Source organism: Canis lupus, chromosome 4 (genome assembly GCF_048164855.1).
Source record: "Canis lupus baileyi chromosome 4, mCanLup2.hap1, whole genome shotgun sequence".
NCBI classification, from domain to species: Eukaryota; Metazoa; Chordata; class Mammalia; order Carnivora; family Canidae; genus Canis; species Canis lupus.
The window spans coordinates 59,849,142-59,867,335 of record NC_132841.1 but is presented as its reverse complement, the minus strand read 5'-3'; the positions used below and the strand labels follow the sequence as shown (position 1 = coordinate 59,867,335).

Sequence of the window (18,194 nt, the reverse complement as noted above, 5' to 3'; positions counted from 1 at the left end):
GTAGCCCAGATAAGATGTGATGGTGGTGAAGAGTGAAAAGTGATTAGATTCCAGGTAGTTTGGGCAGTAGAGAAGAAGAAGAATATCTTATCTGAAGTAGAACAGACAAGACTTACTAATGGATTATATATAGGATAGGATTGATTAGTGGGGTAGGGAAAAGAAAGACTGACTTCTCGGTTTGGAATCTAGGTTCTTTTGTTTTTTAAGATTTTATTTATTCATGAGACACAGAGAAAGGCAGAGACACAGAAAGAGGGAGAAACAGGCTCTTCGTAGGGAGCCCAATATGGGACTCGATCCCCTGACCAGGATCAGGCTCTGAGCCAAAGGCAGACCGTCAACTGCTGAGCCATCCAGGCATCCCAGGGGTCTAGGTTCTGATGCATTGTGTCTAGCACATTGGTTAGCTTATAGTAGGTGCTTAGTAAATATAATATAGTGGAAGACCAGTACCCAGTCTCTAGGAGCTCACATAGAAAAGTTAACCAATCTAGCCATGGAAGACTTGTTGGCACTAATGAACATTTATGGAATAAGCAAGGGTTGCAAACTCATAGAACAAAGATAAGATGGGTCTGAATTTTCATCTGTTGGGGACCAGTCTTTCCTTTTCTTCCAGGAGTTCCTATGCTCTCAGTGTTTTCTTAATCTAGGTCAGGGGCCCGGAATAGTTTAGGCGCCAGCCATCCTGGCCTCAGGAACCTGTGAGTGGGATGGAGAGTGGAATGGAAGCTATGATCTTCCCTGGATTTGTCTGGCAACAAACAGTTAAGTTGGAGGATCAGATGGCACTGTGTGACTGGAGACTCTCCCTTAGTTGTACTTGCTTATGGTTTAGTTTTTTCTAAAACAATCTTAAGCCTATTTCTGTATTCATAAAAGGCAAAAAAAAGTAAAATATTAATTGCTTAGTAGGAAAATAATTAAAGAGTGTAACAGACCAGAAGATGTAGTAAGATAATACATAATCATTTATCAAATGAATAATATCTGAAACCTTCTCAGAAACCTTTAGGGATGCTGTACTGCCTGCAGATTAAAGTCTACCTTTTTAACCTGGCATATAGGACCCTTCAGAATCTCTCCCAGGTACCTTGGCAGCTCCTTCTTCTACCAGTTCCCCATGTACATCTGGTGCTTTAAACATTCTAATTTCTGATTCTTTTCTAACCTCAGAACTATCTCTGAGTTTTCTTCTCCCTTCTACATTTTCCAAGTCCTCTCCTTTCAATTCTGACCTAGAGTTTAGAGCCCAGGTAAGACATGAGACAGGTTCTTCCCTTGAAGCATTTCTAAACTAGTCCAGCTCTTGGAGATATCTCCCCTGTGTAGATGCTGTGATCATAGTAGTCGGCAATTTCAGTTTTATGTAGCAGTAAGTTGTGGCACACACATACAGGTCAAACAAAGCGTTAACTACGGAACCATAATGTTTCAGAGGTAGACTCTACTTTTGTCCTCTGAAAACAATTGTCCCCTGAAAAGGCATTTCGGTTTCACAAATTGCAAAACTGCTATATAAGCACCATTAGTTAAAATGATATGCTATAATTACCAAAAGTAGACATTGTTTTGCTTATAACCAAATCTTCAAAAAAAAGTTGGCTGACCACTCTTGGGCATATATGGAAGAGATGCAACCTCTTGGGGCGTCTGGGTGGCTCAGTGGTTGAGCGTCTGCCTTTGGCTAAGGTCGTGATCCTGAAGTCCTGGGATCGAATTCTGCATCGGGCTCTCCTCAGGGAGCCTGCCTCTCCCTCTGCCTATGTCTCTGATGAATAGGTAGATAAAATCTTAAAAAAAAAAAAAAGAGGAAGAAGAAGAAGAGATGCAACTTCTCTTCTAGTCCAGTGCTCTAGCTTCTCATTCACATGGGAATGATGCCAGTGCTGCTGGTTACTCATATGGATCAGTCCACTTTCTAGATAGTCAAAGAAGAAAGGACAGAATATCTTTCCTTTTTGTGCTGCTTGACCTACTGTTGTACTTTATGTATGAATATGTAAATGTATTTTTCAAATGTTATGTTTTTTTCTGCAAAGTAATGTGGAAAGTCCAAGTGTCTTCCCCTTGAGCCTTTCCTTTTCTCACTCTCGGTTATCAGTGTTAATAAAGGGAGAAACTACCCTAGACAATCAATACAGTAGAATTGCCTTTATTGAACTTCATGGGATGAATAGTTTGTATTTCAGTCTCCTTAAAATGGATGTCTGGATGTAGGCTTTATTCCAAGAATAAACACTGTCATCTCTTAATTTTCATGAAATAATTGATGAATACTGTAATTAAAAGCAGTAACTGGTTTGGGAAGTAAGAGGATTTTTGTGCAGAAAGGAATATTTGGAAAATATGTTCTGAAGTAGATATTTCCACTTGAAAATAAATACTGCTTTGCATCCTACTTTTTCTGTATTTGAGTTATTTGCTTAGCAGATGTTGTAGTTCCTACTTTAGAAAGCACATACCTGGACATTTTGGGGGATACAAAGATGAATGAGAGTAGAGCTTGCTCTCAAAGAAATTCGTTATTATGAAGGTCATACCTACAATTTAGTTTAAGGCACTTTTAAGTGTAGTTTTATGTTGCTTTGGGTTTTAAGATATGTGTGAAAAAGAAATATAGTGTTGAGAATTTTAGAAGGTGAATAGGACAGATAAAGGAGACTAGATGACTTTTGGGTTCAGACTGATGGCTGTGTCAGTTCTACTTCTAGGATTGTTTGTGGATGAATACCTAAATTTTTGAAAGCTTGAAGTAGAAAAGGACCATGGCCAAGAGTATAGCAAATGGAGAGGGCACAAGTTTATGGTTGTCAGTGGTAAGTTTATGGTAGCAGGGAGGTAATAGTGAGATGTGAAGGATAGCTGAATTCTAAAGTGTTTGGAAGTATCTGAAGTTAGAGAAAGCTAATTAGATAGGTGATAGGAATAGTGCCATGCTCTAACAGAGCTATGCTTAGAGTCCTAAAATCTGGATTTTATTACTTGGCTCAGTCACTTACAAGCTAAATAAATTACTATATTGAGCAAGTCCTTTCACTTTAATAATCTGTTTTTAAAGTGGGTTTCTTAGGATACCTAAGTGGCACAGTTGGTTAAGTGTCTGATTCTTAAGACAGAGAATGATTTCGGCTCAGGTCATGATCTCAGGGTCGTGAGATCTAGCCCAGTGTCAGGCTCCACACTGGGTGTGGAACCTGCTTTAAGATTCTCTCTTTCTCTCTCTGCCTCTACCCCTGCCCCCAGCTCTCTCAGATAGGAAGGAAGGAAGGAAGGAAGGAAGGAAGGAAGGAAGGAAGGAAGGAAGGTTGGTTGAGTTTCTTATAGATAGCATATAGCTGAATCTTATTTTTTTAATCTAATCTGACATTTGCTACCTTTTAATTGACATGTTTAGACCATTCAATTGATGTAATTATTTTTATGTTTGTTTTAAATTTTACTGTCTTGCAAGCTGTTTTCAATGTGTTCCATTGACTTTTGGTCCCTTTTTTCCTTTCTTTGCTTTCTTTGGATTGAGAATTTTTTATGATCCCACTGTATCTCTACAATTGACTTACTATTTATACCTTTAAAAAATTAGTGATTACTCTTGGATTTATAATATACATCTTTACATTTTTTAAAGATTTTATTTACAATCTTAAATTTTATTTATTCATTCATGAGAGACACACAGAGAGAGGCAGAAACATAGGCAGAGGGAGAAGTAGGCTCCCTGCAGGAGCCTGATGTGGGATTCAATCTCAGGACCCTGGGATCACGACCTGAGCTAAAGGTGATGCTCAACCACTGAGCCACCCAGGTGCCCCTACAATATACATCTTTAATCAGAGCCTGCCTTCAAATAATAATCTATCACTTCACATCTAGTTTAAGACCTTACAATTCCCAATTCCTCCACCCACTTTTTGTGCTATTTTTATATATTTTATTTTGCTTATGCTATAAACAAAATACATTCCTATTTTTGCTTAGATGTTTATCTTTTAAAGCAATTAAATATATTTTAAATTAAAAAATGAATTGTATGTAATTTCCATGTTTTCCATTCCTGGACTTTATTTCTTTGTTGTGTATTGTGTAGACATAGTTTCTGATATATATGTATCTATGTGTATATATATGTCCTTTGTATATATGTATATATAGTAGTGATGGTCTACTAGAAATTCTCTTAGTGTTTGTCTGAGAAAGTTTTTATTTCTCCTTTATCTCCTTCAAAGATATTTTCTATGGGTAAAGAATTCTGGGTTGACAGTTATTTTTCTGTGATAAAGGTATTACTCTGTTATCTTCTGATGTTTCAAATAAGTCTGCTATAATTTTTGTCTTTATTCCTGTGTGTTTTGTTTGTTTGTTTTTTAAAGATTTTATTTACTTATTTGAAAGAGAGAGTGAGCACAAGTCGGGGCATGGGGGCAGAGGGAGAAACAAGCTCCCAGCTGAGCAGGGAGCCCCACATGGCGCTCAATCCTAAGACCCTGGGATCATCATCTGAGCTGAAGGCAGATGCTTAACTGACTGAACTACCTAGGTGCCCTGTTTAATGTGTGTGTCCGAGCCAAAGGCAGACAACCACTGAGCCACCCAGGTGCCCCTTAATGTGTGTTTTTAATTTGGTTGTCATCAGGATGTTATCTTTGTCTTCAGGATTTTATTTTCATTTTCCATAGCTTGAATATATGTGTAGGTGTGGGGTTTTGTTTGGTTTTCGTTTCTATATTTTTGTTTTTTGGTATTCTCTGAGATTCTTGGATCTATAGTTTGGTGTCTGTGTTTAATTTTGAAAAATTCTTGGCTACTATGTCTTCAAATATTTTTTCTGACCACTGTTTGTCCTTTCCTTTTGGGATTCCAATTAAACATAAGTTAGATTGTTTAATATGTCCATAGCTCTTGAATGTTCTCTTACATTGTTGTCATTGATTTTTTTTAATTTTGTGTTTCTCTTTCTTTTTCAGTTTGGGTAATTTCTATTGACTTGTCCTCAATTTCATGGATTCTTTCTATGGCTCTGTTAAGCATGTTGATGATCCTGTCAGAGGCATTCATTCTTCATCTGTTACTGTCTTTTTCACTTTTAGTATTTCAATTCAATTCTTTCTTACAGTTTCCATCACTGTTAGACTTTCTAGCATTAATTTTTATCTTTTTCTGTCCCAGATAGCAGCCATGTAGGGCAAGATTTGGATTTTGTTTTTTTCTTATGCCTCTTTTGCATATCTTAGGTTTGGAAAAGCCTTTTGACCCAGGAATCACTAAAAGCTGTTCCAAAATAGAAGGACATAAGAAATGTATTCAAACTAGCTTGGCCTGAGTAGGAAGTAAGAAGAGAGTTATAGACGAGTTGCATTGAGGAATGAAGAGTTGCTGTGTGTAGCCACAAATTTGATTGACTTGTTCAGGGTAAGTGGTCATCTAAATCTGTTCTTTTCTTCTTTATGTACTTAATAAGACCATCAAGTAACATTACTTTACTCTTATTAAAATTAATGTGGGTTAATTTTACAGTAAAGGGTGTATTTTTCTATCAATTCCAAAATAGGAAATTTTCTGAGTCTTCCATCTAATATATCTTATCTGTATTTGGCTAAAGTCATAAAGTTGTGTGTTAATTTATTCTTCGATTCATTCAAATATTTTGTAAGCCTCCTATCTCAGAGTCGTTATACATTTGTTGGTGATTACAACGATGAACAAGATATCCTTTCCTCTAGGAGCTGGAGAGACTCTTACTTAACTAACACAAGATGGAGAAAAATTCTTCATGGTTTATACTTTTGGGAAATCCTATACCCAGTGACTTATTTGCTTTGACTGGCTAATTATGGTTTGTTGGTTTTGTTTTGTTTTTGTTTTTTTGGTTTTGTTTTCCCATCAAGACATATGAGGGTCAAATAAAGAAAGTAAATATGAGATAACTACCTCCAAACTGAACTCCTCTTAATTCTCATGAATGACTAATAGAACCGTTAAAATGTGTGAACACTGAGAATTACTTGGTTAATTCTGGTGTTTTTTTTCAGGGTAGAGGCTGAAGTGTCTATCTCCAGAAATGTCTTTGGAAAGTAAACAACAACATGATCTGTCACTCAAGAATTCAGTTGAAGGAAATGACCAACACAGTCCTCTGTCTAATATGCATGCAGAGCTTGGAAAGCAATCAAGTACTGACTTCAAGCAATTTGAAGCCAATGATCAATGCACACTTTATCGTAGGATCCATATGGAGCCTCGAGAGAAATCAAGTACTAACTTCAAGCAATTTGTCATTAGAAAACTGCAGAAGAGTTGCCAGTGCAGTCCAGCCAAAGCCAAAAATATGATTTTTGATTTCCTTCCTGTTTTGCGATGGCTCCCAAAATATGATCTGAAGAAAAACATTTTAGGGGATGTGATGTCTGGTTTGATTGTGGGCATCTTATTAGTGCCCCAGTCCATTGCTTATTCCCTCTTGGCTGGCCAAGAACCTATCTATGGTCTGTACACATCATTTTTTGCCAGCATCATTTATTTCCTGTTGGGTACCTCCCGTCACATTTCTGTGGGCATTTTTGGAATATTGTGCCTTATGATTGGTGAGGTAGTTGACCGAGAACTACACAAAGCTGGCTATGACACTGCCGATAATGCGCCTTCTGATTTAGGACTGGTGTTGAATGGGAGCACATTATTAAACCAGACATCAGACTGGATATGTGACAGAAGTTGCTATGCAATTGCAGTTGGCAGCACTGTGACCTTTATGGCTGGAGTTTATCAGGTAAGAAACGAACAAGTGGTTATTGCTAGCAAAAGAAATCACTGTAAAAAAAAAAAATCACTGTACATGAAATCTCAGGTCTGCAAGGGATGTCTGAGATCATAATAATCAAAGCTATCATTTACTGACTGTTTAGGATATATGAAGGATAGAGCCAAAATTCTAACCCTGATTTGGCTTTACAGGTAAGATAAGGCTGCTTCTCTTTTCTCAACTTTAGGCTACCTCTTAGCCAATCAATTTCAGTCAGCCAGATTGTAATTATTTGCTTGTAAAAATGTTGACCAGAAAGGGACCTTAGATCATTTAGTACAACTCCTTAATCTTATATGCTGAGAAACATTGGGTTTGCTTGAGTTTATTTGTGGTTGGTTATTGGCAGAGTCAGCATTAACAAGCAGGAGAAGGGTAACAGGATAAAGGATGGCAAAGGGAGGAGTGGAGGAGGTCTCAAACTATAGGTGTCTCCCCTCCATACTTCACCCCGCCTCCTGCCTGCCTTTAGGTTTGTTGCTCTAGTGAGTGACCCTCGCCAAAGAGAGCAATTTTCTTGGACTTCTGGGGAACAAGTTGAGAACCACAATTTCATATTAATCAGCCAAAAGAAAGGATTAGAAAATGAGATTCTCTTCGAGTCTCTCATAGAATCCACTAACCCGCCATTATTATCATGCCCCTGTCTTTGGCATCCAGGAGTCATTGCCAGCATTAAACCTCTTCTCTGTTCCAATATGGGCATTTGGTTCCAATATGGGCAGAGGAAGAGTAGCTCACTTTATATGGTGCCTGGTGAAGAGGAAAAGGAGAAGTGGGGGATGTGCAGAAGACTGGTGTTCTGCAGGATCTCTTGTTCTTTTTTTATTAGTATGTCTCATCAAGAATGAAGAAGGGCTCAGCAGAGTTCTGAGGAATCATTGGAAAAAGGAAAAAATAAAAAAAAGTTCTCTTTGAGGATACAGAATTAGTATGGGAAGTAGTTTGGCATAATAAGCACATATACCCTGAATGAGAAGAGTTTCTCTGCGTGAGGCTAAAGAAGTGTGTTCTATAATAATTTTAAATGTGATTCTTTGATATGAATCCAGTTTTGTTTATCAGTTAAAACTTCACTTTATTATAGTAATGATTTGTAATTTAATGAAAATACATGGTTTTTTAATTAGGAGAATTTTTCCAATTTGAGTTTCTATAATTTCTTGTGGGTCTTTAAGAATTCTTTTCTTTTCAAAAAGGTCTGAACTTTATCCACATTTAAGAAAGATTGTATAAGACAGTAGGAATCCTAACTACTTGTCTTATCCAGGCGGAGTAATAGTGTGACTTTGGGCTAGTTGCTTAGCCCTCTGAGTGTCAGTGAAATGAGCCCTCCCTTTGTAAAATGAGAGCCCTCTTTGTAAAACTGATGTACAATTGTGTTTTTTCTACCTCCGACATTTTGCGATGCTCTGATGGTATGCCTCCACACAAAGCAATGCCAGGGTATTTATTAGAGTGTTTGGAAGCTCTTTTCCATTTATATTTAACACTTGTATATCCTTCTTTCCAGGTAGCGATGGGCTTCTTTCAAGTGGGCTTTGTTTCTGTCTACCTCTCAGATGCCTTGCTGAGTGGATTTGTCACTGGTGCCTCCTTCACTATTCTTACATCTCAGGCCAAGTATCTCCTTGGGCTCAGCCTTCCTCGGAGTAATGGTGTGGGCTCGCTCATCACTACGTGGATACATATCTTCAAAAACATCCATAAGACCAATATCTGTGATCTCATCACCAGCCTTTTGTGCCTTTTGGTTCTTTTGCCAACCAAAGAACTCAATGAGCACTTCAAGTCCAAGCTTAAGGCACCAATTCCTACTGAACTCATTGTTGTTGTGGCAGCCACATTAGCCTCTCATTTTGGAAAACTAAATGAGAAATATAATACCAGTATTGCTGGGTCTATTCCCACAGGGTTTATGCCACCCACAGCACCGGACTGGAACCTAATACCTAGTTTGGCCGTAGATGCAATAGCTATTTCAATCATTGGTTTTGCTATTACTGTATCACTTTCTGAGATGTTTGCCAAAAAACATGGCTACTCAGTCAAAGCTAATCAGGAAATGTATGCCATTGGCTTTTGCAATATCATCCCTTCCTTCTTCCACTGCTTTACTACTAGTGCAGCTCTTGCAAAGACCTTGGTTAAAGAATCAACAGGCTGCCAAACTCAGCTTTCTGGTGTGATAACAGCCTTGGTTCTTCTGTTGGTCCTCCTAGTAATAGCTCCTTTATTCTATTCCCTTCAGAAAAGTGTCCTTGGTGTAATCACCATTGTAAATCTCCGGGGAGCCCTACGTAAGTTTAAGGATCTGCCCAAAATGTGGAAGGTTAGCAGAATGGATACGGTTATCTGGTTTGTTACCATGCTGTCCTCTGCACTGATAAGTACTGAAATAGGCCTGCTTATTGGGGTTTGTTTTTCTATGTTTTGTGTCATTCTCCGTACTCAGAAGCCAAAGACTTCATTGCTTGGTTTGGTGGAAGAGTCTGAAATCTTTGAATCCATGTCTGCTTACAAGAATCTGCAGACTAAGCCGGGAATCAAGATATTCCGTTTTGTAGCCCCTCTCTACTACATAAACAAAGAATGTTTTAAATCTGCTTTATACAAAAAAACACTCAACCCAGTCTTAGTAAAGGCAGCTCAGAAGAAGGCCGCAAAGAGAAAGATCACAAAGGAAACAGTGATTCTCAGTGGAGTCCAGGATGAAGTTTCAGTGCAACTTTCCCATGATCCCTTGGAGCTTCAAACCATAGTGATTGACTGCAGTGCAATACAGTTTTTAGATACAGCGGGGATTCATACGCTGAAAGAGGTTCGTAGAGATTATGAAGCCATCGGCATCCAGGTTCTGCTGGCTCAGTGCAATCCCTCTGTGAGGGATTCCCTGGCACGTGGAGAGTATTGCAAAAAGGAAGAAGAAAACCTTCTCTTTTATAGTGTGTATGAAGCAATGGCCTTTGCAGAAGAATCTCAGAATCAGAAAGGAGTGTGTATTCCCAATGGTCTAAGCCTTTCCAGTGATTGACTGAGAAAGTAGATGGAAAGAAGAATGATGTCTAGCCAATAGCTTAAGATTTGAAGTATGTAATATTTTCTGGTTCCACAGTGGAAAATGTTGTACTTGAAAATTTAACCTATGGAGAGATATTATTCCTTTGAAGTTGATGGCCTTTGTAGAGACACAAATGCAGTAGAGCTTATAGTTAGGCAGAATCAAAAAGAAGACAATTTTGTGGTTTTAGGCCTTTTTGCAGATATGAGGTATTCTTGAAATTAAATAAATACCTATTGAATTGAACTGTAAAGTAGGCTTCAAACTCAATTACCATGCTGTTTTAGAAGATAAAGCATTTGGACTCTTCCTTCTCCTGGAGGTAAAGTTGACATTGACATGAGAAGTGCTAGAGGCTACTTGATGTGACTCTTAGGAGAGAATAGAAAGGAGGCAGGGAAATAGTGTTGTACCTGCTCTGATACCAGCAGGTCAGGGGACTTCTGTGGCAAAAGGTTTGTTCTTACTTGTACTTCTCCGGTCCCAGTCTTTGCTCCCCTATGGCAGTAGGATCTCTGGCTTTTAGTAGGAGAGCACCATTCCTTTCCTAGGGCTAGGAACTCCACAGGCATAGTCTTATTAGGAATTTGATGGCTGGGTGGGCTGATAGGTGAAATCCTATCAGCCAGCCTCATGTTACTTAGAACATTCTTTGTAATACATTTGATGTTTTTATTCATGCCTCTTTATTTAGAGTAAGTAAGCAAAGAGCTCTTCTTCATAATCGGCCAAATACTAGGACACCTCCATGTCTTTCCTGTGATCTCAGTCTGTCCCTGTCACTGAGTATTTCTCTACTCTTCTCTACTATTACCTCTGTTGTAGCTTTCGTTCATTTAGTGTTTCCCACAGAATCTGTCTTATACTGCTACACATTACCTGCTACAAGATTGCTTGGTAAAGGGCAGAATGCTGACTACACAATTCTAGACAGCATTTTAAATGAGCTTGAGGCTACTGTAAGGATGGATTGAAAAAAAGAGATGATTGACGGTTTCCCTTAAGAATTTGTTTACTGGGCAGCCCCGGTGGCGCAGCGGTTTGGCGCCACCTGCAGCCCGGGGTGTGATCCTGGAGACCCTGGATCGAGTCCCATGTCAGGCTCCCCGCGTGGAGCCTGCTTCTCCCTCTGCCTGTGTCTCTGCCTCTCTGTCTCTATGAGTAAATAAATAAAAATCTTAAAAAAATAAAAAACAAAAACAAAAAAAAGAATTTGTTTACTTAGCAGTGAATTTTTTTTCCTTTCCATGGCATTTTAGCAAGGGTCCACTGGGGATTGACAGTCTTTCTCAAATAGAAGCTACTATTCATCTTTACTCAGTTCCTTTTGAAAAGCAAGAATGTCCCACATTAAAAGCTTATTCTGTATGTGGACCTTGATAGTCAAGGAAAAAAAAAAAGTTTTCCAAAGTTAGGACTAGGAGAATAATTTTTCAAGATTGAAACATTGCATCCCTGGGTGGCGCAGCGGTTTGGCGCCTGCCTTTGGCCCAGGGCGCGATCCCGGAGACCCAGGATCGAGTCCCACATCGGGCTCCTGGTGCATGGAGCCTGCTTCTCCCTCTGCCTGTGTCTCTGCCTCTCTCTCTCTATCATAAATAAATAAAAAATTTCAAGATTGAAACATTTACCCACACTATTTAAAGCAAGCAAAATAATAATTACAGAAATGTGAATAATTTTTTAACTTGTTACTACATTCTAAACAACTTAAATATTTATGAGAAGCAAGCCCTATCTGTTGGGCATCTATTGGAGTTGGACACTTTTAAATATATTTAACTTTCTTTTTGGTTCCAAAACCTTCAAGTGTTGCTTTTCTACTGATAGAACTCTGTCCATCTGTTTACATGGAAAATGCCTTTCTATTAAAACAAAGCAGTTGCTCAATAGAAAAGCTGGATTTCTGTCTTGAAGGTGATTGACTTCATGATTAAGTATAATAGTACTAAATTTTGACATCCTTTTAGAATTTAAATCTAGAATTTCAGAAATATTAGCTGCTGTTTGTATTTGTGGGTTTTTTCCTTTTGTTTTTAGCCACTATTTGCCCTTTCTATCCAATTTTAGGAATAGTAATAGTACAATTATAGTGTCTTGGTTAGTTATTTTTAATCCCTCTTATCCACCCCCTCACCCTCCAGGTTTGAATCCAGATGTCGAATGCCATGTGAGAAAGTAAATGAGTACATATTAAAGATGACCCTATAATTTAGCAAACACTAGCACAGAAAAAATAAAAAAAAGGATCCAAAAAATTTAGAAAATGCCTTAGAATGGAGTAACAGGATCTTTTACCTGACATTTCTGTCCATATATGGATATTAACAATTCTGGAGTTTTATGCAATTAAGCAAATTCTTGAATTATGTTCTGGTTTGTTCCTCTTCTACCCGAACATACAGGAGATTCTGCTTTTGGCAGCCACTTGTAAAAACATTTAAGATTCACAGAAATTTATATCTCACTTCTCTGCTCAGGTTGTGGTCCACCTTTTGTGACACGTTGTTGGTTGCTAGTATTTAAAGAAATCAACCTAAAGCCAAAATCTAACTCACCAACAAAACTATTTTCATTTTCTTTCTTGCTCAAGGCTTGGACTTTAGTTCAAAAGCTGATACTTTACACACTTTATTGATACAAAAATATCTTGCTTATGCTACACTTTAGAGTCTAAAGCATTTTCTCATTGCTTATTGACATGTATAAAATTCTAAATATCTTAAAATAGTCATTTAATTGAAACATAGTGTATATATTCTTGATGGTTAAAAACTTAGAGCCAGAGACAGAGTATGCTAATGTGCAGAGTAAGGATAACATTCAAGAGGAGTGAAAGGAATATACTGTTGAAAACAACTCTTGGGGATGGCTGGGTGGCTCAGGGCGTGATTCCCGGGTCCCGGCATAGAGTCCCACATTGGGCTTCCTGCACGGAGCCTTCTTTTCTCTCTCTGCCTTTCTCTCTGTGTCTCTCATGAATAAATAAATAAAATGTTTTAAAAGAAAAAAACCTCTTTGACCAAAAGAGGGCTAAAGGAGAGAACTAAGTTGAACAGGATACAATCCCTTTTTAGCCCCATGTAGCAGTAGGGAGATCAGAAATAGGAGCCACACCTTAGTTTGACAGCAGGGTCAGAACTGGTTTTGGTTTCTAGAAAGGGAGGGTGGATTCACCAAAGATGAAAGAGCTGAGGAGCATGTGGAACCCCAGAGTTGGGGCAAAGGCCCGGTTGACCTAATCTGGAGCATAGACTGAGTGACTGTAGCCTCTGATGGTGGTAAAAGGGACAAATGTCTAGTTGACAATTATTTTTTTTTTTTTTTAGTGGAACCAAAGGAAAATCTGAATAGTCCAACTTAGCTTTGAAACAGTAGTAGTCATTGAAGCCAGAATTTGTTGGTAAATTTACAGTATGATAAATGGTGATCTTTAAACATGTATCAAGATGTTAGATGAGTTCATTAGACTATTCTAATGCTAATGAACATGTTTTAACAGGAACAGTTATTCTCTGCAGGTGTATACTTAAATAGTTTGTCACTGAAGAACAAACACATTGTCTGGGTGTTAGCCCTGATCTTATTATAAAAATGAGAAAAAGGCAGTGAATTTCTTGGGAACTAAAATTGAGTCTAGAAGTTACAATGATCAATTTCAGCTCTATGGTCTTTGTTACTGTTCTTAATGAATTGTTTTCCTCTATATATTGCTATAGATGAGCTATAGGATCTTTTTTGCATCAGTGTAGATAATACCTCACTACTTACTGAGGACCCATGCAGGGGTCTAGAGTCCTGGGCCAGGTGCTGGGACTATGGTACCAAATCTAGTAGATGGGCCATATGGTAACTCTCCTAGGTAACACCGGGGCACTTGGAGGAGCTTTCTGGAGGAGCCAAGCTGAGCCTGGACCGAGGTCTGAACAGGAGACAGGCAACTGAGGCAAACAAGGAGGCATGGATGCCCCTGATCTATTTAGGGAATGATTCTACAGTGAGATCGCAAAAACCCAGTCAACAGAGTTTAGGCTTTTTGCTTAGTTTTTCTGTTCTTTGATGTTTTTCTTTTCTCCCCCTGTTTTCTTTATCTATTCTAGTGATGCCTTAATTTGAAGCTGGGTTTAAAAAACTGGAAGGAGGAGGAAATTAGATCTAGGAACCTTTTCAGTTTTGAACTAACTTGGCTTTTTCCCCCGTTTGTATTAAGATTTTATTAGATAATCAAGATTGGAATCATCAAGTGTTAATACAAAAATGAAAAGTAGAATGGGGGTCTCCTGGGTAGCTTAGTCAAGTGTCTGCCTTCGGCTCAGGTCATGATCTCAGGGTCCTGGGATCAATTCCCCTGTCAGGCTCCCTGCTCAAGGGGAAGCCAGCTTCTCCCTCTGCCCCTCCCCCTGCTTGTGCTCGCTCTTTGAAATAAAATCTTAAAAAAAGAAAAAGAAAAATATAATGAAACAGGCCAAAATAATAAATCTACTGCTTTGTTATCATAGCCTATTATTAAAGTAAAATATTATTGAAATACTGTAAGTTAAAGGTACATTTTAGTTGTGTGTGTGTGTGTTGTTTGTTTTTTTTTTTTAACATTAGTAACTCTAGGGAAGGAGAATTTAGATGTGGGAGTAGGGGAAGATTTATTTTTATAAGGTCATTTTTATCCTGACAAGGACTATTGTTTTTAAAAGTGTTTTGCACCTATTTTTTAAGTAAACATGTTAAATACAGTTGGGAAAGTTAAATAAGCAATATACTAACTAGTGGATTTTTTTGGTGTGTATTCTATTTTTCTCTTAGTGATATAAAAGAAGGAGGAGAATTGTGAAAACTAGAATAATGAAGGACACTAAATGCCCTTATTTGAGATACCATGTTTGCAAGTCTACACTGGAACCTTGTACCTTTCTTGGACTTGAATTATGGCTCTGAAAAAGGCCAAATAATTATAATCTTATTTTGAAATACCAATGACAGAATTTCTAACTGAAGGTTTTTTAGTTGGCAGATAGATAAGCAGCCTTAGCCAGAAGAGATTTTTAACGGCAGCTTTAATAAACTTACTTTAGGGAAGTTCTCTCCCCCTCTTTCCCATCCCCTAACCCTAAAATAATAAGAAACCGGGAATCAAAAAGCTCATGTCTTTTTCATTCAAATCTGGTGGGAAATTACTATTTAAGTTCTGATGCTACTATGATTTCTCAAAAATTGGTGGGAACAAATCAATTTATATGAAATGCTACCCTTTTTGTCTCTGCAATTTTATATACAAAACAAGACATTATCAGGTGACAGGTGAATGAACATAAAGTCTCAGTTCTGTGTACTCAGTATACTGCCCTTTTTTTCAATTATTCACAGCTAATGACTTTTAGGAACATATTTTATACCACATATATCTTTTTTAATTAAAGCAAGTGCCTTGATGCCATTCCATATAAATCAGGCTTAACCCTTTATGGGATGAGGATGAGTTGATGGATTGCAGCTTGTTGCAGGAGAGGGGGGAGTTGGTTAATAGCAGGTCTTTTTCTTCTGGAAGGATATATTTGTGTTGTTTATTATGTAAGATCCAACATGTGTTGAGATCTAGAGGTGTCATTTTAATTTCTGCTAATAAATTGTTATGCTAATAAAATATTGCTCTGTGTCGAAATTATTTAAGTGCAACTAAGAAACACATTCAGGTCACCAGTAAGCTTTGAAATACCATCTCTTTATATTTGCAGAGTGATTCAGTTATTAATTTTTCCCAACTCTAACAAGAGGATCTGTCCTTCTAGAAAGACATAATGCACAAAAACACACATTTCTTTCCTTTTTGCTTTGTGGTTCTGAGTAAATACATTAACCCTTTGGGGACTCATCAGTGAAGAGGGGAGGAGCTTTAGATTGAGGACCTTTCCAGTTCTCATGTTGCATGACTACTATTCTATACCATGTTGGAATCAGAAAACTCCAAACTGTCTAATGATTTACTACTCCTAACTCTGAATTTTGATAAGTGAATTTTGAGCCACTTTTCCCCCCATGAATAGGTTGAGGCTACCTACCTAATAGAATGAAGGAGTTGGACTGAATGGTCTTCTAAGAGCCTTTCCAATTTTACCATCCTATATACTCCCCCTGTGTGCATGCGGCACCTGGGATCCAGAGCTTTGTGATGTGCCTCACAGTCTCTGGCATCTCTCCAGCTACCTTGGAAGGCTCTGCTTCCCCACCTGTCCTTTCAGTGCTTGTGTCTTTGGCCTCTTTTCTCCTCAGCATCATTGCTTAAGTTTTGAATTTTCAGATCTGATTGAGACTGATGAAAGTATGGCTCTTCTTAGAGAAATGCCACATGTGCATGTATATACACACGATTATAAAAAAGGCTGGTTCATGGACCCCCGTGTCATGAATACTTTGCATATAAGCCTCTCTCTAGATGACTACATCCACATCTATGGCTTCAATTGCTTTATTATTGGTGTGCTGATGGCAGCCAAACATTTCTAGTCTTTCTAGAACACCAGTCAGTGTATCTATATATAAATCTTCAAAGCTGTCCAATAACAGGTGGATGCCCAGAGGCACCTCACATGCAACACATCCTCAAACTCATCTTCTCTTTCTCCGTTAACCTGTCTTGATCATGGCATGACCCAGCAACTCAAGCCAGAAACCTAGAAAATTTTAGAATATTCCTCTTCAACTCCATCACCAAGTCCATCTACCTGGTAAGAGTCTGAAATCTAACATCTCTTTCTTGCCCTCAATGTTCATTTATCTTCAGGACAATTCCACAGCCTTACTAGTTAATCTATTTATCTATAACCCAGCCCACACTATCAATTATTTTCTTAAAGAAAAAAAAAAGACCTTTGTTACTTCTAAGTGGTTCTACAGTGTTTTCAGAGTAAGTTCAGAATCAATACTATAGCCAACAAGACCTTAAAAACTCTGGCCTTGCTTACATCTTTAATCTTTTGTCCTGTCACACATCCCTTTGCTCAACCTTGGATGATCCCAAATGGGCCATTTAAAAATATCCCAGGCCTTTATATATATATATATCCTGTTCCTTCTGCCAGGGGTAGCCTTCCAGCCCTGTATGTGTAACTTTTTACTCCTCTTCCAAATACTTCTTACTAAATGTCCCTTTGCTCTTGCAATATTTCCTATTGAATTCCTCTTCTCATGCAAAGTCTCGTTTGGACTTCATCTCTCCATATTCTCTAAAATGGCATTTACCACTCTATTATTTTTTCCTTTCTATCTCACCTACTAACTGGACTCGCTGAAGATGGGCCCCTGTATTTCATCCTTAAAACCTCTATGGCCGGCAGTGGGTATAAGGTCCAAGCATAGATATTTTTGGTGGATAGTTAGTGCTCTAACATTGGTTCATCTGCAGAGCATGTCTATCTTTCCAGGGTCAATTACATGGCCTGTGGTTATCAATAGGTTGGAAAAATTCCCCGTTCCCCGGTGGAGGGATAGGTGTGTAATGGGGTAGATTAGATAGTCCAAGCTACGATTATTTCTTAGTTGCCTGAACAAGCCTCACATCCTATCTTTTCTATCTTTCCTTGTTTTCCTTTTCAATCTCTACCATGTCAGAGAAATTACACGCGGCTGTTTCCAAGGGTTCTGGAGTTGGCTAAGTGGCCTCCATTATATAGTCTCCCTCTGCCCTCTGGTGGCCAGAATATGCTACCACATCCCACTTCAAAGAACTATGTGGCTTCTGGTAGCCTGAACAATTCTTTAATTGTTATGCAACTTTGGAATTCATTATCTGAGCCCATTCGTCCTTTTGCATTACAATTTTCTGGAAAGATTGAATGACAAGGAGTAAAATGGTGGTTGGCATGTAATAGGCAACAATTCTCAGCTTTCTTCTTTTTTAATGAAAGAGCCCATCTTAAGAACAGGGCAAAGAAAACTTGAGTTTTATCTAATAATCAGGCTTGCTGGTTCTGGAACACTAAACCCCAAAATCTGTTAGTGAAAGGAAAGTCTGGTAAGGGAGGGCCCTGCCTTTAGATAGTACTTGTAAAGTTCCAAATAAGGATGGATAGTAATGACATAACATTTGTAGAATACTGCTTGTTGCCAGATATACTTTCTTTTCCTCATAATAGCTCAATTGAGGTAGATGCCTAGTTCCAGAATGTTGGCCTACCGAGTGAATTGGTCAACTGGGGCGAAATAAATCAAGTGGGGAAGGAGGGACCAGAGAGTCAGGGAGAAGCTATACAGGCCTGATGAAACAGCTGATTCAGAAGGGATAATAGCAACCTCTTTTAGTTTAAAAAACAAAGTATCAAACAAAACCATAATGTACCA

The 18,194-nt window shown here is 38.3% G+C and overlaps 1 protein-coding gene across 1 annotated transcript; it reads left to right on the top strand.

Annotated features, from left to right (window-relative positions):
* The first annotated feature begins 5,278 nt into the window (after window positions 1-5,278).
* SLC26A2 (solute carrier family 26 member 2) lies at window positions 5,279-12,876 on the top strand. Its single transcript, XM_072824552.1, has 3 exons — window positions 5,279-5,412; window positions 6,033-6,769; window positions 8,316-12,876. Exons 2-3 carry the CDS (start codon window positions 6,062-6,064, stop codon window positions 9,834-9,836), a joined length of 2,229 nt encoding a protein of 742 aa, XP_072680653.1. The 5' UTR covers window positions 5,279-5,412; window positions 6,033-6,061; the 3' UTR covers window positions 9,837-12,876.
* Window positions 12,877-18,194: the final 5,318 nt, after the last annotated feature.